Raw genomic sequence first — 24,060 nt, 5'->3', positions numbered from 1 at the left:
TTCATCTTTACAAGTTGTACTGTATTTTTGATGAAATAAATGCAGCCTTGCTGAGCAGGATAAGCTTATTTTAAGACATTTAAAATTGGACTGACCCCAAACTTTTGACCGGCAGTGTACATTTCTTTTTTTAAATAATTTTGTTTTCATCTAGCCTTAATAAAACCACTGAAATATCACACTCTTCCCAGAAATGATGTAGCCTACAGAGGTCAAAGAAAGGGTAATTTTGGACAATGACTATATAGGCTAAACAATTTTGTGTAGCACTAAATTTTATGATACATGATTTTATTTTTGGCATTTTTGTCTTTATTGTGATAATTTGACATTTTAACCGCATAAATAAAATAGAATAAAGGGAACAACTGCAAAATAATGTCCAGTTTTTGTATGTGTCCTTGGTGTATGTTCAGTTAACCTTGAAAATGCTAAATTAAATATAAATATATTATGTAAAGAAATGCTTTTTTCCGATTTTTGTCAATATTGCATTATTGATTAAAATATTTAATGTGTAATAAAGCATAGATTAACAATAGATTAAAATTGCCTTTTTTGTTTAGCTTAAGTCTTTGTTTTGATATAATATGGTCCTTTATTCCTATCAAAAATAATCAAAACCCCCCCCTTTTTTTTAAAGAAAATGTTGGTGGTTTCTTCTAAACATTTTTTTATGACCTGTATGATTTTGTGGAACAGAAAATATGTTTTGAAGAACTTTTAGACCCAATTGACTTTTATTGTAATAGATGAAAAAGCCAATTGAACTTTTTTGAAAATAATAATTAAGCTCTTTGTGTTCCAGAAAGTCATACAGGCTTGGTACAATATGAGGGTGAGTGAATGAGGACAGGATGTTACTGTTTTGAGGGGCAAACTATCCTTATAAAGGAACATGTTGACATTTCTTTTCTAAACAGTCCTTACCTGCCTCCACATCCACTGATTGGGAGTCAATTTCCATGTTCAGTCTTTTAGACGCCGCATTGCAGAAATCCTCAAGCACACACTGCACCGTCTCAGTAACGTTGTATGGAACCGGTTTGTTTAATGTCATCTTGCTGTTTACAACCACACTGCCATTCTTAAAGTTCAGAATCTCCAACTCTTTAAATCCGGTCAGGTTGGACTGGAGATACGGCAGAAGCTGTGGGGGGGGAAGTAGAGATTAAAGTCAATCGAGTGAGTTTGGACTCTTTCATCATTGCTGACTTGTGCAGACTGGTTAATTGTGCATGAACGTAACGCAACTCAGATGAAAAAACGTTTGAGATTGTCAATTCTGAAGCAATTCCCCTCAATTCCTCGAAACTGAACGATTTTGGCAGCGTGTGTGTCTCTCATCCTATTACAATATGCTAAATCTTTTCGATGCTCATTTCACTCTGCGTGAGGAGGGCCGGTTAGAGATAAAGACAGTTGTTCGAGAGAAATAGGGCGTAGCAGCTCAGTCATTCATCTCCGCTCAAGATTTCAAGAGTTTGATTGCAGCAGTCACACAAAAGATGGAAGACGCTATAGAAGAGTCACATAGGATATTAGCATTTCGCAAATCGCTCGGATTTAAGTCAAATATTATCCAATTATACTCCATTGTGCCGCTACATTTTCTTGCTTAATGGAGTCAATTAATATGAAAATAGTATTCATCTTTAATGTAGTAATGAATAGATAATGAGGAATCAAAGCGTCAAGTTGCCTCAAATGAACATTCTGTCGTCATATACTCATCCTCATGTCGTTCCACACCTGTATTCGGAGCATAAATGAAGATATTTTTAATGAAATCTGAGATGTTACCATTCCCCTATTGAACACCTATTCACCCCCAACTCTAAGGCTTTTGTTCATAAGGAGATTAAAAAAATGACTGCAGATTAATTTAAATCTCCTAAGGAGATGTAATGCTTTGTAGTATTAAGACTGTAACCAGTGAACAGTCTCACTCACTAATAATAGCATAGAATATTGTTATTTAAACACACAAATTTGTTCTAATGTTTGCTCTGCTGTGCATTTTGAGAATGCTTTGTGGTTGACTGAATGCAAGACTTTTGTCATTTTCCTAAAAGACATCCAAACTATCTTAGTTTAAGGGCTTCCTTTGCCCTTATCCTTTAAAAGGCAACTTAATGTAAGCTTATTAATATAGTAATTACCTTTTGTACAGTTTTAGTTAGGTTTCTGCTGCCAGTTCAGACAGTTAAAATTTGTAGCTTTTTTTTGTATAAATGGTCCCTGTGTTTATGTACCATAATTGGCTTGTTTGAATTATGTGCCAGTTTAGATGTAACCAGCTTGTTCTTTACATGTGCCAATTACAAAATGTAAGTTTTATATAAGACACTATCCCCGAAGGAGTGGGAAAATCTTGCCTGAGTGCATTTTTTAGTTTATTTTTTTGTCTGACTACTTTAAAACATTGGGCAATTTGAAGCTGAACTTCATCAGCTCAACAGGATTGCATTTAATTATGTAGCTCTACCTACAAGTTGTTTGAAAGGTGTAGATAATTTTACGTACAAAATAGTGTTGACATGATACTGGAATTTGGTACCGATTCGGTACTGAAATGTTAAAAGCCCATGTCTGCCATTGAGCACGTTCTTTAAGAGCGCTGAATTGCCCTTGTGTTCACATGCTTAATAGAAATGATTGGTCGTAAAGGTCATTAGTTCATCGAACTCATCACTGTTTACTGAGTGTAATCACAAATACAGGGACACTGGAGTGCATTAAAGTCATGATTTTAAAGAGTGGATCGCTCGTATGTCAGCTTATAGAAAAAACAGCTGATCAACATGACTTTGAAATGCACCTGTGTCCTTATATCTGTGGTTACACTCAGTTAACAGCGATGTGATCCAATGACCTTCACGGCCAATCACAGTAATTTCTGTTGAGCATGTGAACACAATGGCAAATTAGCGATGTTTAAGCTACAGCGCTTAAATGTTAGCGGAAAATGGATGTTTTTAAAATTTCTGTACCAAATTTTAGTATTGTCACAACCCTAGTACAAAGGTTTTTTTGGGGGTTATTTTTATCAAACAATTCGTCAGCTTCATAGGTTAACTTGTGTTTAGAATCAGATAATTTGCAGGGCTAAGAAACTGTACAACTGAACATTTGTTAAATCCTGCAGCACACATCTCACATTTTTGTCATAATATTGTGAAATCTTTTCAAATACTTCACGTCAGTCAAAGTGACAAAAGTCAGCAGAAGCTTGAGGTTAAGCACTGTGTGTGCTGCTCTGGTTGAGCTCTTTAAGAATGTATTGGTACACTAAAGGCGTACTCACACTATGTACAGTTGCCTTGAACCAGGCCAAAGCACGCTTGTCCCCCGATGGCCCGCACTCGCATACATTTGGGTCTGGGCACGCTTAGGTCATCGATGATGCACTGCTCAGAAAATGCTTTCGCTCAGCAAAGTGGAGATTTCTTTAGTTATATCGCTTTAGTCATTTGATATGCAGTGACATGCAGTCAAATATTTCGGCGAACAGATCAGCCACTTTTGACGCTCGTAAACAATCAAATGTGCAGCTGTCATGCAGTGAGGGGTTTGCTTCTTTAATAAACTATGACAGTTTGTGTTCATTTAACAGTTAGAATGATTCATTAATCCATATGAAACAGTCCCTTAAAAGTCATGTCTCACTTTCAGTTTCGGGCTCAGGCGCATTTTGCACTCAAACACAAGCTTACCGCGCCAAAACCCAAGTGAACCGTGCTCTGGCACACCTCATCCAACTGGGCCAGGGCCGGCCAAGTGAACTGTGCCTTAGCCCAATTAGAAGCACTCACACTTCTCAAACAATCCAAAAATGGGCCTGGGCACGGTTCGGATATAGTGTGAGTACGCCCTAAAACACATTTGTGATCCTGCAGCCTCTGAAAGGGGTGGGGTGAGCAGCAGCTCATTAGCATTTAAAAAGATATTAATAGAAGCGCCTTGCTGTAGATTGAGATGTTAATGCCCTTGATGGGGTAAAATGTGTGTGTTTTTAATTACATTACCGATTAAAAGATTTACCCAAAGTTTAATTATAGATTTTCATTAAGATCTTAAAGAATCATATCAACTTGAACAGGTAAAATGTGCACCGGATGTCACCTCTAAGCCTTTTTTTATCACTCTGGTCAAACTTATGTCTCACAAAACTGATGCGAATCTACCAGATGCTCAAGTAATGACAAAAGTGTGATTCATTAACTTAGTTTAAACACAATTTATATAAATTAGGTATGTATATCTACATCATTTTTAAAATAAATCTTTGCAATCTCTTGAGAACTTGGGTAAAACATTCAAACAAAAGCTTCTATAGATTATTTTGGTGTTTTTACAAACATTTAGAGTTTAAAGTGAAAAAAAAAAACACTCAATGCAGCGGAGGAAGATTCTCAGATTTCATTAAATATATCTTCATTTGTGTTCTGAAGATAAACAAAAGTCTTATGGGTTTTAACAAAATGAGGGTGAATAAATGACAGAATTTTAATTTTGGGTTTAACTAACCCTTTAAGAATCAAACGACTTAAAAAATATTTTCAAAATATATAGTTTTAAATTTAAATAAATTTAAACTGTCATCATCATAATGACAAATGAAACAAGAAAGCCATCTGATGTATATTATGGCCCTTCTTAACCTTTAGAATCTGTTACGTTATTATGTTATGTTATTATTATTATTATTAGTGAAAACAAGAAGTGTAATGAAAGTGTGTCTCAGGATGATGTCGTATTAACTACAGCAAGTAAGCGCACCTCTTTATAACAGCAGGTAATCTGTATTAGGAGGTAGACCTGATCTGCCAGTCATGATCAACCTCTCACCTCTCGGCCAAGAGCCAGGGCAGAGCAGGTGTTATTCTTCCCCGCAGGACACACGGTGACTCAAAGCTCAGCCTCAATCAATGTTACTGTCTAGCTGATGCCATGTCATGACCTTTGATTGCCATCACAGGACAGAAGGAATCAACTAATATATATACAGCAGAGCTCATTTCTAAACAGGCTAATAAATGAACAAATTAGCACATTAGCGTTGTAGCATATCCCTATTCTTGAATACTAGCTCTAGCATTATGCTTACACTTGTATCTACTGGTTTATAGGGATCTCTTTCAGTGCTGTTCTGTTCTATAAATTGTGATTATCAATTTTGAACATATATATGTAAATCAAAATGCATTCTTTTGGTTCTCCATGTCCAATTGCGATGGTTGCTACACAAACCAGTAGAGACAGGAGTAAATGAGCATACTACAACACGGAATCAATACAAACCTAGTTTAGCACTAAAATATTACAGCTGTCTCTACAAAAGCTACCAAAAACGTTGAATTATAAATGGGCGAATGGCAGTGGAAAAATCAATGCTCCTTTTGCTGAATTTAGAGTCGAACGTAAATATCTAGAGGTCATGGAGTTATCCTTTAAAAGCCCATTTATGAATCAATGAACTAATTTTATGGCCATTTTCTGCTTAGATACTTACCAGAGAAGCTCCTGGCCAGATTTTTAGTAGTTCATGTGATAATCCAAATGGTTTCACAGTACTAGCATTTGTCACAACACAGTACTAGTTTAGGCAACCACTTATTGGAAATGGAGGATTCTAATAAATATCCAAAAAAATGAAAAACATTATCTTACAGAACAGAACAAATTCATTAGAGATATAGTGAGTCCCTACACATTTGGAGCTTTCAAGAGGGTGACTATAATCTAAACGGCATACAAGAAAAATAGGGAATAAAAATTATGCTATACTCTAACAGGGTGTCCGCGGGGTGTCTTAAAAAGACCTCAGTGAAGTTGGCACCCAATAAAAACAAATAATTCCCAAAACTATGCCATTTATTTGTGCTATGTTTGTGCTGATTTATGCCGCAAAAACGAACATTTGTGCTGGTTTGGGCTCTGAGATATTAGGCATTATTTTTTTAAATCACTTCAAATCAGAACAGTGCTGGTTTGTGTCATTAAAACAAATGGGGTCTTTGTTTTACTCGATTAGAAGTAACCAAAATATTTTGGGAGTCATGACGTCACTCTCCATAAACCAGCACAAACGAATAACACCAGTTTTGTGCAATTTAGAAAACCCGGGATGGAGAGTGTCATCACGGCTCCTGTAATATTTTGGTTCTTTCTAAACAACGAAAATAGATAAAATGTTTGTTTTAACTGCACAAACCAGCACAAATCTAGTGCAAATGCATGACACCAGTTTTGCGCGATTTAGAAGAAATGTGGTGGAGAGTGACATGCGGCTCCTGAAATATTTTGATAAGACAATATCTAAACAATAAAAATAGAGACAGTGTTTTTTGTTTTTAACAGTACAAACCAGCACAAGTTGGGCACAAACGAATGACCATAGTTTGGTGCGATTTAGAAAAAAATGAGGTGGAAAGTGATGCTGCGGCTCCCAAAATATTTAGATAAGGCAATATCTAAACAATAAAAATAGATACAGTATTTATTTTATTGGCACAAACCAGTACAAATCGGGCACAAATGAATGACACCAGTTTGGTGCGATTTAGAAGAAATGGGGTGGAGAATAACTTCCCGGCTCCTGAAATACTTTGATTAAGCAATATCTAAACAATAAAAAAAGATACTGTGTTTATTTTAACGACACAAACCAGCACAAACGAATAACGCCACTTTTGTGCGATTTTAGAAAACCTCGGGTGGAGAGTTACAGCACAGCTCCATAAATACTTTGGTTATATACAAATAATGATGATAGTGTTTGTTTTAACGCTACAAATCGGACACAAAAACGAATGACACCAGTTGGTGCGATTTAGAAGAAGTGGGGTGAAGAGTGACGTCACGGCTCCCAAAATATATCTAAATGAGGATAACTGATACAACTGATTTAAAGTGATTTGAGCAACATGGGGTGGAAAGTGACGTCATACAGTCAAAAAAATAATGCCTAATATCTCAGACACCAAACCAGCACAAATGTTTGTTTTTGCAGCACGAATCGGCACGAACATAGCACAAACAAATGGCATAGTTTCGGGAATTATTTGTTTTTATTGGGTACCAACTTCACGGAGGTCTTAAAGTATTAAAAGTTGATAAATCAATGTAGAGAAATTTAAGGCCCTTAAAGTATTAAATAGTCTTAAATGCTATTTTGCATTGCTGTTATGTTATATTATTTTTGATTATGCAATGTATGGTTGTATGCTAAAGTTTGTCTGGTATAAGTCTGTGAATATCAGGATGCTGTGTAGTTTATGAAATCAATGAAATCCTACTAGATTTGACATCCTGCTGCTACCATCATCCATTATTTGGTAATTATACCATTATTTCTACAGTTTTATAGGCACTGCTGAATTAGCTAGATTCATCAGATTTTTATTCAGTGTATGAATAATGTTTTAGTTTTGGATTTATCTCTTACATTAATATTTAGTTAATATACTGTAAGTTAACATTTTGCCAGTGTTTCTGGTTGAAAGTGGTTATAAGGTCTTAAAGTATATGGAAAGAGTCTTTAGAAAGATCTTAAAAGGTATTGAATTCCACTCTGATCCTTGTATATACTCTGTTTAATGCACATGTAGACCTCTCAGGGATAGATTAATATATATATTTTTACAGTTGTATTACATGCACCCAAAACCATTCACAAACAAGCCAGAAAAGCAGCTACTTTATATCGGTGTGTGCTTTTATTACAAATAATTCATTGAGCCGTCAATTTTAAAATCAACAACAACAAAAAAAAGTGCTTTGTCATTGACGTAACACTGTAATAAACAACATTTGGAGACTGATTACATTCAAGGACATGTCTCACCCAAGTACAATTCTAAATCATTAGGCTGCCTAACCAACTAGAAGCAGTTCAGAGAAACAAAACTAGACAGCAAGACCCTGAGGGATTGTTTTTTTGTGTTTTTGGCATTCTCTGTGTGTTTTTGGTATTCAAATTCAGGATTGTGTTTAACACAAAACAAGAAAAAACATATTTACATAAATACAGATTTCACATTTGGTTAAATGTATGCTATGCACATTAATCCTAGTGTGCTGTGAAACCAAAAACATTCATAGAGCAATAAGGCAATGTTCACGCTGTCAAGAACTAAACATGTAATAATTACATGTTGCAGTTAAAGCAGAAAAGCCATTGAGTGAGCATTTAGTTTTGGTTAATGCTGGTTAGCGAATATTGCTTGTTGATTAGCAGTTTTGATTAGTAAGTTGTTAGACAAGAGGGTCAAATTTTGTTTGGTAGTGGATGTACCGGTATTGAGGCTAATGTCTTCTGTTCTCTGTCAGGTACTTGACTAGAGGCCTCTGGGTTTGTTGAGTCACTTGGTTCGGAGAATTGTCTCTAGTTGAAAAAACAGGATATTACAAGATGTAATCTGAATGAAAACAACAACACTAAGTTGTGAACCTGTAATATGATTGGCCAAGAGCTTTTCCGTTTCACGTTTTTAATACTCTTGTCCACTTTGTATATGAGTGGTGCAGAGTGAAAGTGGAGTGCTTTTCCCAGGGGCGAGTAGTGGGCTTTATGAAAGTTGAAGCATTTGTGTTTTCTCTTACACGAGATTGTTCAGGGCAGGTTTTCTCTCCAGTGAGCGTGGAGTGACTAGGGAGCGTAAAATGGGGGAAAAGAGAATGAAGCTGGAGTGGAGTTATTACGCATTCCTCTGTACAGGGAGAAAAAATCGCTCCACTCATACACCGTTCAAGTTCGTGTTGGTTATTGACATGCGAAGCACAGTGTTTTGGTTTGTTTTAAACAATTTCAGAAATTTGGGAAATTTTTGTTGAGTTATTACATCTCAGTTTTAACAGGGGGGGAAAGCGTAGTTAAAAACGGTTCGGTTGGTGACTGGAAAAGCATGATGCTTTTGTTTTGCTTGGAACAATTTAAAATGGCAGAGAAAAATATAAGTTATTTATTCATGAACTGATGTGTAGACCACTTTGAGGGATGTAAACAATTACAATGGTCCCATTGTATTTCCTGTTGTGCAGTTTTAATTTCTATAGCTTCAGCGAATCTGAAAAGAACCACATATTGATAAATAATGTTGTGATAGCTGTTTTACATTGTTTTGATTCAATTGCCTCTTATGTTACAGTTAAGAAGTAATTTGATAAACCGGAAATATTCATGGGCCAATGATATTGAAATGGTCTATAAAAAATCCAAATATCTGCAAAATTGGGAGCAAATGGCAATGGTTGAATTGCAGCTGTGGTGGTATTCAGTTCCTCAACATTTTTGCTTGTGTGGCTGCTTAATTATGTTTTTAACCTGCCTTGCAGAATGTGTTTTTCTGTCTAAACTGAAAAGGTAAACAAATTTCACAGCCAAGCATCTGAATTGACAAAATGAGCATTCTTGCACAAAATGTACTCATATGTAATTCACTTTTTCTGTCAGTCACCCAAACACTTCATGCAAAGGCTTTATAGAAAACGTATATTACATTTTTGAACAACACTGTTCAACTGAACAACTCTCAGATGCCATCTGTCAGATCCCTGCAGACAAATGACACATTTTATCTATTGCATTGCCCCAGCATACACTGCGATGTAAAAAAAACAAAAAAAGCTAACAACAAAAGGAGGACAAAAAGGCATGCAGCAAAAGAAAGTCAAAGCCAAAAGTGTGTTTACCTACCAGTTCGAGAAACGTGTTCTCCAGTGATTTGTACTCGGGGGAACTCTTGTTGAAAAGGTCCTCTGAAAACATCATATTAGTCACACGCAAACTAAAAAACACCACTAACTCTTTGGCCTGGTTAGAAGCCATTATCGAAGGAGTGGTAACGTAACCTAGAGGGCGCGCCGAGGATTGGGGATTCTCGTCAATCTCCGAGGGAAAACCACTCCCCAAGTCTAGAGTCTCGTCCTCCTCATCAGATTGTTCTACATCTTGTTTTGTTTCTCCTTCATCATCTGCACCACCTTCATGAGGGGGAGATGAAGCTGTCCGGAGTACCTGTTCCTGTTCATCCAGGAAATTGTTTGGGGTCGGGTGTGAAATGAGGTCTTCGGTGGGTGTTAGCTGGGATAGAATTGTTGCTGGGAGAATTGGTTCCGGAGTGGTAGGTCCAGCAGGAGTCACCTTTAGATGGAGTGTGTCTACGGTGACACTGACAGATGGCGGCTCTAAGTGGTCACTAGGGTCAATTGAAGTTGGGATCGCAGGGCTATCAACTGGACTGGTAGGGTATGAGGGAATACCTACGTTAGAGGTCTCTAAAGATTCAGATGGGCCAATTGTATCATCTACTTGAAATATAGCCCCTTTAGCTTGTTCCGTAGGGGTTATCAAAGTCGAGATTGATGATGTTGCCTCTGCAGGAGTAGTCTCTGGTGTCGAATCAAAATCCATTTCAGATTGAGCTAAAGTGGATGCCTTTTCTGCTTCAAAAGATCTTAAGTCCAGTGGTGCAGCTGTGGAGACAATTTCATTTCCTGCACCCTCTTGGTCTTCAGGCATCTTTGATAGGTAATCCACTGTAGTGCTTCCCTGTGAACCTTGAAAACAAAGACCACATTTCAGAGAGTGTCTTTGAAAATGCATCTAATGCAAAATTGCAATTAATTCTGTTATTCCTAGGCTGCGTAACTTAAGAGTCTAGCTTCAGAAGAAGGAGCTCTTGTGCACTACTCACTATACATTTGAAAGATTTACCTTTGGTCGCTAAAGTGTCTTCAGTGATTAGACTTGCTGCCTTTGAACCCTCAAGACTGGGGCTGCTGATAAGCTCTGCTCCTGCTGGTAGTGCAGTAGCATGGGACAATATATCGGGTACTTTCTGTATAAAACTCCTTTCTGTCCCCACACCCAAATCCCAAGTCCTATCAGGGTCTACATCTTTAAATGGGATGCCTAGACTCCCAGAAGGCACTATAGAATCATCTGAGTCAGCTTTTGTAGACGGTGTACTCATTTCCCCAGGTAAAACTCTTGACTTCTCACTGATTTGAGTACCGGAGTTCAAGTTTTCCTGCCCGTCTGCTGTTGAAGAATCTGTACAGGGCGAATAAGGTAAGGTTAAATATTTGCAGTCTGTCTAGGGCCCTTATATTGATTGTATTGATTTTGTGTACCTGGTTCAAAAGTAAGGGAACGCACGTCCACAGGAAGTGATGTGTCCTCATTTAGCACCTTCACCACCATGCCCTTTAGGACCCCCTGTATGCCATATTCATCAGTGGAGTCTGTGTCACCTATGGCCTGTGTCCCATCAGTCTCAAACACTACAGCATAGCTCGCTTCAACACCCCCAGCTCTGGTCGATGTTATGAAGGGAATTATAAGAGGTTTGCATGGACTTGCATTAACTTGGTCATCTATCTTAGCCCTCATGTTCTCTATGGGGACTAAAGAACCTCAAGGCCCTTTCAATAATTCAAAACATATTCGTCATTGAGGTGTCATGCAGAGATTTTTGAGATCTTTTGAGAAATGGTTGGTGTATACATTATAGATTTAGCTTGTTTAACTGGATTTGATGAAATTAAAGGATGAGTCAAGTTCGATATTAATATAAGCATTTTCATGTTGATCGCATTCTGGCTGTCTAAGATTCGACAGAACATGAGGGATAGTGATTGCAATTGTTTTAAAAGCTACAATCGTCAATGTAGCAGTATGTTATGGTATGAATATACAGTTCTACATAGTCTACAATAGAGCAGAACATAATGGTGCAATAATTGAAGCACAGTTGTTCTGAACACAAGTATTTCTTCAAGTACTTACCCCAAGTTGCCACACTGAGAAAAATTACCCATCCAAAAATACAATTTTCAAGTTCAATGGACTGCAATATCTTGCTGAATCCCACAGTTCCAGCATCAACTTACCGAAATCCCAGCACTTGAATCTCTTTAAACCCAGGAAGTTTGTCGAATGCATGCAGCATCTGCAGGAGTATAAATGAAAATGTTTGTGTAAAAAACATCTTAATTTCAGTAACTACATAATTCAATAATCTTTGTACCGTATCTTGCGTAACCTCAGATTACGGATTGTCCGACATGCTGCCATGCTGAAAAATCATGTGCCATGGCTCTGGCCTTATTTTAATTAATCTCAGGCCGGCTTTTGAACTTACCCAATTATTGCTTGGCTTTCCTGTTTTTTGATCTTTTACAGTAAGCTACTTTCAAACCTGAGCTATTTATTTGCCTTTTTTATATTGCAATATCACATTGTTGGTGTTCAGTAAGAAATTGTTGTAGAAATTTTGTTGACTGCTTGTAACTTTGTCTACTAGTAGTCATTAGAGTATTGGTAGACTTTATTATCAGCTTACACAATATTGATGATCCACCAGCTGACTATAAATTTTAACTTAACAAATTTGTCACTTTACCCTTCGTCATAACAGTCTACTAATAATTTAATGTGAGTATGTTATTAGTACTTGTAATGTTACTTCTAAACAGTAGTCAACAGAACGTATAAAGGTAACCATGAAAAGATGGTTCTTAACTATTTATTTATTGATTTATTTATTTGTTTATTTAAATCAGATCATATACTCTCTTAGAATTCTGCTCTCTGATTAGTAGTACATCTTCTAAAGACGGGCATTTTCAATCTTTTAGGGTGCTTTCACACTTGGTTCAATTGCCTGGGCCGTACCAAAGTTTGTTCCCCCTTTCTCAGCTGGTTTATGTTCACGCTGTCTTTTTTCCTTCTGAACCCTGGTACGCTTGCGTCATTGAGCTGCTGTTTTGTTTACGGCCGTTGCTAGGTGACGGTCATGAAAGCAAGTGCTGGAATGGAAAGACGTCCGCACATCACGGTCATCCTGCTTTAGCTGAAGCTTTTGGTTTTGGACAAACAGAAAGCCATTTGCGTCCATCTATTTATTTTGAAATGTTTTGAAATAAATTAGACAATTACCTATGGCAGTGTTAATGTAAAATAGTTTGCTATTTTTACCTTCGGCCCACGGATCTCTATGATATTTGTTTTTTGGCCATTAATACAAAAAAGTTTGGGCACCCCTGGTTTAGTATTATACTTTATATATACTTTATTATACTTTTTTTTATGTCATCAATGATAAAATTACAACTTTCTATAAAGGTCATTTTTTTCTATTCATTACTGCATTTATTTATTTTAATTGATTCGTTTTATTCTTGTTTGTATTAATTTATTTGTTCAGTAATTTTTTCTCAATCTTCTTTTTATTTATTTAAATACATGTTGGATTGTTTTATTTTCAAATATTAAATCATTATGTTTTGGTTTAATTTATTTTTTGAAAAACCGTTATTTATTAGGTAATTATGTGTATAAGATCATTTTCATTAAACTGATTTTATACAACTCTTTATGTATGTTTACTCATTTGACTAAAACATGCATTAATTGGGTGTAATTAATAAATTTATTTTATTTTACTTTTTTTTTTTTCTTCACTAATACCTCCTAGCACTTCTTTGCAGCTCCCAGTTTAAAAACCTCTTTATTTTGGACTTAATATATTGTCAGTAAATACTACAGACCCTGTTAGTAGCTTCAAACAAAAAGAATAAAACAAAGCATCATGCGTTTAATAGTTGACAGTCATTTCGCCTGACCTGATCATGAAGATTGCGAGTGAGGTCTTCATATTGAGGGCTGGCCGGATCCCTCAGTAGTGCGCTGTAGACCGGGTCTACCACAGTCACACTGAACCGCACAATGTGCTCCACCGGCCTCTGAGGGACAACATCTGGTGCCCCAGTTTCCTATTAGATCAGAGAATAGTCAATTTGTTTGTTTCGAACTTCATCAGTATGTTAAGTGCATACTCTCCAAAGCAAGAGTTAGTGGCCGTACGCTGTCAGATTCCATGATGAAAAGCTCAGCAGGACTCTTTGAACCTGAAGCATAAAAAGCCATCAATCACGTTACGTTTGTATAAGATCAACCAGCATTTCTTTCTCATCCGGATGGCGAGGACTTACATTTCTCGCCTGGTGCAGGTGTGAGAGCCCTGAAAAACAATTGAAAGCATGTTGAGAAGGGACGACTCAATCCGAGAATGATAAATGCAATCAAATTCATTGTCCCCGATAAAGGGCTTGACTGCATATAAGCCTGAGTGTGTTTGTGTGGCTCTAACACCCAAGCGTAATATGTCTGGGCACGGATCCCTCTTATTAAAGTGGATCAGGTCAGAGAGCAGTGTTTAGCTAGGCCACCAAATATGAACAAACTTTGTTTTTCAAAGGACAGGCTGAGATTTTCTCATCTCCCACTAGTCAGGTGACCTCATTCGAGATGTTCTGACGGGTTTGAGTCTAAAATGAAAACAAGCAAATGGCCATACCATATATACTGAAACCAAGAAGCCCTCAATCATCTTCGGGTTCTTACCTATCCTGTTCATCCAGTTGGTTCACTCTCTGTAAATGACAAACAAGTTTGAGAATGTGCAATAAAGCCAAAAACATTTAATAATATTGGCAGAGAATGGGGATGAAAGTAACATGGAAGAAAAGTAACAAAACTGTTTTCTTAGAACCCCGACAACATTTACTTTCCAAGCTGTAACAGCACATTTAGAGTGCAAAATTCTGATTGAGCTGCCTCCTTTTCATAACTCTTTCATAACTCTGCGTATTTTTGATAATAAAATATTTTTAAATAACTAATATTTGTATTGTTGGGTTACTTTCCATACATTTAATGGAGCAGAAATTGTAAATAAATTATTAATTTTATTTTTAATTATTTATTTTATTATTTATTTATTTTTATTTTTGATTTTTCATTCATTCTATTTCTTGTCGGCTTAGTCCCTTTATTAATCTGGGGTCGCCACAGCGGAATGAACCGCCAACCCATCCAGCACGTTTTAACACAGCGGATGCCCTTCCAGCCGCAACCCATCCCTGGGAAACATACACAAACACACACACAGACTCATACACTATGGTCAATTTAGCCTACCCAATTCACCTGAACCGCATGTCTTTGGACTGAGGGGTAAACCGCGGCACCCGGAGGAAACCCACGCGAACACAGGGAGAACATGCAAACTCCACACAGAAACGTCAACTGAGCCAAGGTTCGAACCAGCAACCTTCTTGCTGTGAGGCGACAGCATTGCCTACTGGCCACTGCGTCGCCCTTTTTTTATTATTTATTTAATGTTTTATTTATTTAATATTTTTAATTAATTCATTTATTTATTTATTTTTACCTATTTATTTTACTTTTATTATTTATTTATTTAGGCTGCACATTGGCACAGTGCCTCACAGCAAGAAGGTCGCTGGTTCGAGCTTCAGCTGGGCCAGTTGGCATTTTTGTGTGGAGTTTGCATGTTCTCCCTGTGTTCATGTGGGTTTCCTCCGGGTGCTCCGGTTTCCCCCACAAAGACACGAGTCGTGTATGTGTGTGAATGAGTGTGTATAGATGTTTCCTAGTGATGGGTTGCAGCTGGAAGGGCATTCGCTGCATAAATCATAAGCTGCATAAATTGCCGGTTCATTCTGCTGTGGCGATCCCAGATTAATAAAGAGACTAAGTCAAAAAGAAAATTAATTAATTATTAATTTATTTTTATTTATTTATTTTTATTTGTTATTTATTTATTTATTTATTTATTTATTTATTTATTTATTTATTTATTTAATGATTTATTTATTTTAATTATGTTTTATTTTTATTTATCTTATTTTTCTGTTTTATTTATTTTTACTTATTTGTTTTACTTTTAATTTATTTTTATTATGGTTTAATGTTTAATTTGTTTAATTAAATAATTAATTTATTTTTGCTTTGTTTTATATTTTTTTATTTTTTAATAGTTTTTTATTTATCCTTATTTTATTTATTAAAATTTTTATTTGTTTTCATTTATTTGTTTAATTTATTTACTTTTTATTTATTAAAAAAAAAAAAATATATATATATATATATATATATATATATATATATATATATATATATATATATATATATATTTATATTACTCATTCATTTTCCTTCCTGTCTTTGATTATCAGGGATCGCCACAGCAGAATGAACTGCAACTATTCCAGCATTTGTTTTACGCAACTGATGCCCCTCCAGCCACAACCCAGTACTGGGAAACACCCATACACACTCATTACACTACACTATGGCCAATTTTGTTTACCAAGTCCACCTATAGTGCTTGTCTTTGGACTATGGGGGAAACAGGAGCACCCAGAGACCAGAGCCGCCTTTTTCAAATAATAAGAACTAAATATGTTTACAGTTAACATATTAATAAGATCATACTCAATTTAATATAAACAGGTGCAAGCCAGAAAATATAGTATATATTGTTGTGTTACTTTTAACTGGTCAAAAGTTACAATGTGCATTTTTTGTTGTTCTTCATTTGTACAAAATCCCACCTGATATTGATGGACCACATTTGTGAGTTAGTAACCACACACATAAAATATACTTCTCTCCTAAAGCATTTTTTTTATTTATGAGTTTTGTTATGAAAAATGGTACTTTAGTCCCCACTCTCCAATAACATTGGCAAGATGAATAGACTGAATTGGCAGCAACCACTCACACTGGCTACGATGTCAAGATGCTCTTGCGTGCTACTGAAATTTCGGGCCAAATCCTCTATGCAAAGCGAGTCTCTCTGACAGGCGTACACCCACTGCTGGTACTCCATGGTGTCAGGAACTCTGTCGAGAAAGATCCGGAAGGCCTCCCACACAGCTTCTTGACAAACTGTTAAATATCATGGGGAATATTTCGAGAAGGCCGTTAGAGAATTGAGAGGAGACGGAGAGAATTAACAGCAAAGACCCGATAAAAACATGTCAGGACACTTATAATTAATTATCTGCACTGCTGACAGAGGTGTTACTTGCTTAACAGTTTTTAGCATGCCACCGTTTTGCTGCCATGTCCTTTTGCCAACACTGTTATTATGGACTTTTAATTAAGAGTGTCATCTGACGGTTCACCTGTGGCTTGTCTCTTTGAGTAATTTAATATCACTGAAGACATATTTTTTCAGGTAGCTGCAGGTTTTGTCATTAGAAATCTAAACTGACTGGGTTTCGTTCAAGCTAGAAGTATTATTTACTATAACTAAATCAGTCTGACTGTATTGGAATTATTCAGATCAGATAGAAAAATAGACTTCTAAAGGAAAACTCAATATTCACTCCCATGTGGACTTATGTTCGTAATTGTAAATGCATGGCAAAATCAATTATAGCACATTATTAATACTGTAGTTCACACAGGGATTAAAATGGAGGCATCATTTATTCACCCTGGTGTTCATCGTTGTTTTATTTCAGACTACAAACGAAGAAATAAAGAAATAATAAAGAAATAAGTAATGGATAAAAGAAATAAGTAATAAAGAATTAAGTAATGTTCTGCAGGCACTTTTCCAACTTTTCCAAATTGCCATGCATTTACACTTAGCTGATGATTGATTATAAAGCTTGTTTGGTATGCTGTCCCGGGAGAGAGCCCTGAGCTCATAAGATCCTCGAGCCCGGGGCTCCCTCCCGTTTGCAAGGCGAGAGGGGAGTTTGAGCTCAGGTAGATCTCGTGAACTCCCCTGCTGTAGTAGCTAATGAACAGATAGTGATTGCTCTTAAGAGATAACTATTTACTAGGAGCATGTCTATGATGCCGATTTGGATTAGTTAATTAATATGGGTTGCATGTTTTTTGATGGCGGGAGGAAACCGGAGAACCTGGGGGAAACCCACGTGAGCACGGGGAGAACGTGTACACTCCGCACAGAAACGTTGGCTGGCTTGGTAAAGACTAGAACCAGTGACGTTCTTGCTGTGAGGCAATAGTGCTAACCACTGGGCCACCTTGCCACCCATCTAGGAAAGGAGGAGGACTAGTGGAGGAAGGGGGGATTCTTTAAAACGAAGATGGCAAGTAACTTGGATTACTTATAGTGGCTTAGAAATCGTCTGATTGGTGAATCATAAATTGAATAATGCAAGCAATCGTGATCCTCTCTAAATTAGTTTATAAATAAATTTACTAAAAGAAAGTTCACCCGAAAAATGAAAAAAAAAAAAAACATTTTATTACTCAAGTTTATCATTTACGTTTATTAACACATATTTTGTTAAATACTTTGTCCCTCGTGGCATTCTGTGGAGGGTGCTCGGGGAGTATGGGGTCAGGGACGCTATGTTAACGACCGTCTCGTCCCTGTTTGAATGAGTAGTAGTCTGGTTCGCGTTGCCTGCAATAAGTCAGACTTGTTTCCAGTGCATGTTGGACTCTAGCAGGGCTGCCCCTTTTTGCCAATTATGTTTATAATTTTTATGGACAGAATCTCAAGGCACAGCCTTGGGCTGGAGGGGGTCCGGTTCTGGGACCACAGGATTTCATCTCTGTTGACAATGTTGTTCTGTTGGCTTCATCGAACATGGACCTTCAGCATGCACTGGGGCGGTCTGCTGCCGAGTGTGAAACGGCTGGAATGAGAATCAGCACCTCTAAGTCCGAGGCCATGGTGCTTCACCGGGAAAGGTGGTTTGCCATCTTTAGGTTAGAGGAAAGTCCTTACCCCAGGTAGAGGAGTGTCTCTGGGTTTTGTTCACGAGTGAGAGAAGGATGGAATGTGAGATTGACAGATGTAATGGTGCAGCGGCAGCAGTAATAAGGTCGATGTACCGGTCCGTTGTGGTAAAGAAGGAGCTGAGCCAAATGACAAAGCTTTCAATTTACCGGTCAATCTATGTTCCTACTGTCACCTATGGTCATGAGCTTTGGGTCATGACCACAAGGACAAGATCTCTGATACAAGCGGCCAAAATGAGTTTCCTTTGAAGGGTGGCAGGGCGCACTGTTATGGATAGGGTGAGGAGCTCTGAAACCCGGGAGGAACTCGGAGTAGAGCCGCTGCTCCTCCACATCGAGAGAAGTCAGCTAAGGTAGCTCGAGCATCTGTTTCGGATGCTTCCTTGACTCCTACCTAGGGAGGTGTTCCAGACATGTCCCACCAGGAGGAGGCCTCAGGGAAAACCCAGGACAAGCTGGAGGGACTATGTCTCTCGGCTGGCTTGGGAATGCCTCAGGATTCCCCCGGAGGAGCAGGAGGAGGTGTCTGGGGAGAGGGAAGTCTGGGGTTCTCTCCTAAAACTGCTGCCCCTGCGAACCGGCCCCGGAAAAGCGGTAGAAAATGAATAAATGAATGAATGAATGAGTGTTGACGATCAATTGCCATTGACCTCCATTGAAGGAACAATTTGACATCTATCAGTTCCCAACATTCTTCTAAATATCTTGTTCAGATTCAAAAGAATTTTGTTTTGGATGAAAAAAAGACTAAAGTATTAAGGTCCCATGCAGCATGTTGTTTGTTATAAGGAAATATGATGGAGTCTGGTGAAAAACAATGTAGATAATATTTTACTTTTCTTGACATTTATTCTTGATGTTGGCTATAGACTTTTGTGCATCATCAAGTTGTGAAAAACAATAATCAGTAAATAGAAATGGAACACAAATCCAGCCCTTGCTCATTGGAAATACATGCCTCGGCCAACATTTTTGCAATTGCGTTGCTTCTGGTGCGTTTAGCTGCACGTGTCAGATGACAAATCCTTAGTGGGTGATTGTACAGTTATAAACATACAACGTGGTGCTCACACCAATACGCCAATATAGCCACTAGCATACTGACAACACATATTCTTGGTTTAATTTTGGAGACTGCCACTTGAAGATCTTCCTTCATCTTCAATCATGTATGTTTTTTTAATGTTGTACTGTACATGAGTGTCGTAAAGGTGTCAAAGTTTACCATGTTGCTGTAAAATCAATTTGCTGCAACTACGTTATTACTATTAAATATCCCTTTAACTGCCCCACCAAGACAAAAATGTTTGGATTGCATTTATTAACTTCTAATGTCGCTAGTTAACACATTCAATAACTTTTTTTCAACACATTCCATAATTTCTAAAATATTAGTCTCTACCAAATGGTTGATGTTGGTTTATGCTAAAAGTACCGGAATTAATCCATATACAATAAAAAATATGAAAATATGAAGTGTACCAAAATATTCCAAATAAAACTTTTTTTAAATACTAAATCAGTTTTTTTTAAAGTAAGCCGTAAAATATTTCAGATTTTTAATTAACATCCTTTCTTGTTATTTGTATTATTTTTTTAACAATAAAACCAACATCAAGATAATAGTGCAACATGATTATACTTGTATTTTTATTTTTTATTTTATTTATTTTTTGGAAACCAACAATGCTGTGTGTGTTTAAGCCATTATTGGAAACAGTTATTGTTCAAATGACTTAACAGTCAAAACATGGTCAACCGTTTGTGAGAGGGGCAGTCAAAGGGATATTACAATTAATATTATAAATATAATGTATAATGTAAACACCCCAAGGGTCACAATCCAAAGGAAAAAAATATTGAAAGGCTGAAGGCTTTTTATTTGCATGTTGGTTTTTTTAATGTAACTAGTTAATATTATTATTATTATTATTATTATTAATATTATTACCTTCTGTATCTTATGGATAAAATATGGTCATTTTAATTGTTCAATCAAGTTTATTTGATTTTTTTGTTACCCCCGTACATTGTCCTGTGATTTTCCCCCGGGGGTTCCCGACCCCCACTTTGGGAACCACTGACCTAGACCTGAAATCCACCGATCTAAACTTTTCCTTGAATCCAACCAAAAACTTTTTCAAAAGCAAATGTGAAAGGTACCGTGCATTTTGTGGTTTCACAAAATGTAGGCTGAAGCACTTTATTTCAATGAGCCTGGATTGTACAAAGCACAATCGATGTATTTTCTTTTCTGAAGTAAATGTAATTCTTGTGTTCATTGCAACAACAAAAACATTTGCTTGTCATCTCTAAATTGTCTTTCTGACTGTAATTTGACAACTGCAGTTCTGGACTGGAGATATTTACCTCAATGAAGAAATTACATTTTGATGGGTTTTGCTCACTGTGCTTAATTTAAAGTAAAGCAATGTGTTTGTGTGCTTTTCTGAGTGAAGTGAATTGTGGCACTAATCGAGTTCCTGAGTCAAGCATGTACAAATTGTCTAGGTTAAATTTTAACTGAATAAATAATTGTGTTTTGGGTTGTTTGTCTCTAAATTCTACCATATATTTAAAGTGAAGCCATCCAAATGGTATGGGGTGTATGCCGAAGCATACTAATAGGACTTTTAATTTGCCAGTAACCTGGGTTAAGCGCTAATGGCGAATTGAATGCCAATGCAAAATCCGGTGCGTTTAAGGTCTGTTTTCTTTAAAAATCAGCGATCTCCACAAGCTGAGTGATATCCGATATAAAGTGGGTCTCAGATTGTACAAGCAGCACTGCATTAAATTACATTTCCCCCGCCATATCTTTATAATATGAGCATTTATTTTACCCCAATATATTCAATGGAGCTTCTGCGTTAGCCTGCCGATTCAGACGGGCGTGTGCGAGTAAACAGCTTTTTGTCTCATTTTACGCTTAAGAAACTAAATAAATGCTAAAGTTAATTTAATTAAATGTATTTTAATAACATTACAACATCGATGCTGTATAAGGAACTGTATAAAATGGAAAAAAGTTCACAATAACAGGTCACCGGAAGTGTATCAGCATGGGAACAGCACTAGCTTGGCATATACCCTATTAAAGCAGATATGCATACATATTTATTTGTGTTTTAGTTTTTGCTTTCTTACATTTTATTAAATATAAATCCTTAAAATTTACTGTACAAAAACCGGCAGCTGTGGTTGCCAGTACTTTACCCTTAAAAACACGGTACAGACCGTAAAAGTAATTTCTCATTTTTACGGTAATCTACCGTATTTTATTAATTTATAGGAGTAATATGTCTGTATTTTGAATGACCAACATCTACACATCTTTTGTTACACAGTTAGACACGTTAGCACACCCACATGCAGGTGGTGATGAGGAAGTTACATAATGAACCAATGCTCATCACAATCAACTTTTTCCCCAAGAGTTTCAGCATATAGAAGGTGCTCAGTGTCATTTACACAGCTACTAAACACCATTATGGTAACACGCATGAAATTAAAGTCATGAAATAAACATTGTTTATCAACATTAGATGTAACATAAATCTATAATGTGCATAACTGATGGGGAAACAACTAAAAAGATCCATATTAATGTCAACAAAATGCATAAAATTGATGTGCCATGCATGGAAATCTGGAAAATTTACGGTTATTCACCGTATAGATTAAGGAAACATACCATTATGGAACATATCCAGGTTACAGAATTATACTGTAGCTTTTTAACGTTTTTTTTTTACTGTTGAAATCAAGGCCATTTTTTACAGTGTAGAAAATCATAAAATCTACACTGAAAGTAGAGCCTTTAAACATAGTACACTGTAAAAACGCTGAGTTCATTGAACATGAAACAATTAAGTCCCACAAAAAAACACAAGCCTTCTGTTGTTTCAGCTCATTTTAAATAAGTAGTTTGAGCAGAAAAAGTATTTCATTTAGTGTATGCTGCTTTTGGCTTGATCTTTCATAACTCAAAAGGCTATCAAGGATTTGAAGATTAATTATGATTTATGAGTATGAGTATTAGAAATAACATTTCTTTTGTTTATTTCATCATCTACAAAATCACTTATATGCTATTAATACGCTAATATATTGCTATAACCCATACCTAATAAATCAAACATAAATTTAGCAATTTGTATTGTTTTAGTTTTTTGTATAGCTTTAAATTTCTATAGCTGTATATGCTTTTTCCTAATATGACTAAATATTGTTGATAAAGCCAATTTCCATTCCTTTAACTTGTAATTCAGTCAATTTACTTTTACAGTCTTACAAGATTTGCTTTCTTTTTTTACTTTAATTTTACTTTCCACGCTTCATTGTAGTACTGTAGTAATGCGTATAAATCTATACTGAAAGGCTAAAAAAAGAGACAAGCTTTTAAAAAAAAAAGTATGCTACTTTTGGCTCAAAGCCACTACTCTTTTTTTAGCTTGGCTTGATCTTTCATAACTCAAAAGGCTATCAAAGATTTGAAGATTAATTATGATTTATGAGTATGAGTATTAGAAATCACATTTCTTTTGTTTATTTCATCATCTACAAAATTACTTATATGCTATTAATACGCTAATATATTGTTATAACCCATACCTAATAAATCAAACATAAATTTAGCAAATTGTATTGTTTTAGTTTTTTGTATAGCTTTAATTTTCTATAGTTGTATATGCTTTTCCTAATATGACTACATATTGTTGATAAAGCCAATTTCCATTCCTTTAACTTGTAATTCAGTCAATTTACTTTTACAGTCTTACAAGATTTGCTTTCTTTTTTTACTTTAATTTTACTTTCCTCGCTTCATTGTAGTACTATAGTAATGCGTATAAATCTATACTGAAAGGCTAAAAAAGAGACAAGCTTTTTTTAAAAAAAAGTATGCTACTTTTGGCTCAAAGCCACTACTTTTTTTTAGCTTGGCTTGATCTTTCATCTCTCGGAAGGCTACCAACGATTGGGAAGTTAATTATGATTTATGAGTATCTGAGGTGTTGTAGCCAAATTTGGCAGTGATGCTGAAGGCTCTGTCTCTGGTGGCGCTAAGGGTGGATGTTGTCCTACCTCTGAGTTTATAGTAGGCTTTATGGCTGGTGATGACCTCCGCCATGCTCTCCTGAGGACAGACCTTCACCCCCGTCCCAAACAGCGCTGATCTCTTTGCACGATGGCGGTCTAGAGAAAGTGAATCTCTGCCATCTGTCAACTGTCTGTTTTGTTGCGGAGTCTCCAGAAAGTGCCTGTACTTCACATTTCTGATCTTGAAAACCAAGTCGTCAGCAGTGGGTTCTGCAAATGGCACAAAAACAGAACGCGGTCATTGTTTTAGAAGAGTCGGATTGACTTTAGTTGCGGACAGTAAGCTGATGGATCATATAATTACACTTCGTGTAATTACGCACGCTCTGAGACCATTTGCAACTCTTTAACTC

At 36.5% G+C, this 24,060-nt stretch overlaps 1 protein-coding gene across 7 annotated transcripts in view; it reads right to left on the bottom strand.

Moving 5' to 3' along the window:
- The window catches only part of impg1b (interphotoreceptor matrix proteoglycan 1b), a 55,223-nt gene that overhangs the window by 18,902 nt on the left and 12,261 nt on the right, over positions 1-24,060 (bottom strand). For 3 of the 7 annotated variants that reach the window (XR_012393048.1, XM_009293213.5, XM_009293214.5), the window contains exons 2-13: positions 23,693-23,917; positions 16,599-16,765; positions 14,414-14,442; positions 14,002-14,030; positions 13,874-13,917; positions 13,633-13,782; positions 11,899-11,957; positions 11,140-11,321; positions 10,721-11,059; positions 9,701-10,563; positions 8,300-8,389; positions 931-1,150 (exon numbers count right to left, since the gene is read on the bottom strand). Coding sequence is in view for 5 of the 7 variants with exons in the window: in XM_009293213.5 (XP_009291488.1) it covers positions 931-1,150; positions 8,300-8,389; positions 9,701-10,563; positions 10,721-11,059; positions 11,140-11,321; positions 11,899-11,957; positions 13,633-13,782; positions 13,874-13,917; positions 14,002-14,030; positions 14,414-14,442; positions 16,599-16,765; positions 23,693-23,917 (2,397 nt within the window). In the remaining 2 variants the exon portion in view is untranslated. The remainder of the gene's footprint in view (positions 1-930; positions 1,151-8,299; positions 8,390-9,700; positions 10,564-10,720; positions 11,060-11,139; positions 11,322-11,898; positions 11,958-13,632; positions 13,783-13,873; positions 13,918-14,001; positions 14,031-14,413; positions 14,443-16,598; positions 16,766-23,692; positions 23,918-24,060) is intronic. The other 4 variants (XR_012393049.1, XM_682063.10, XM_073927794.1 and 1 more) reach the window with 2 other exon arrangements.

This window comes from Danio rerio, chromosome 17, assembly GCF_049306965.1.
Source record: "Danio rerio strain Tuebingen ecotype United States chromosome 17, GRCz12tu, whole genome shotgun sequence".
Classification (NCBI taxonomy): domain Eukaryota; kingdom Metazoa; phylum Chordata; class Actinopteri; order Cypriniformes; family Danionidae; genus Danio; species Danio rerio.
This window is presented reverse-complemented; position numbering and strand designations above follow the sequence as displayed.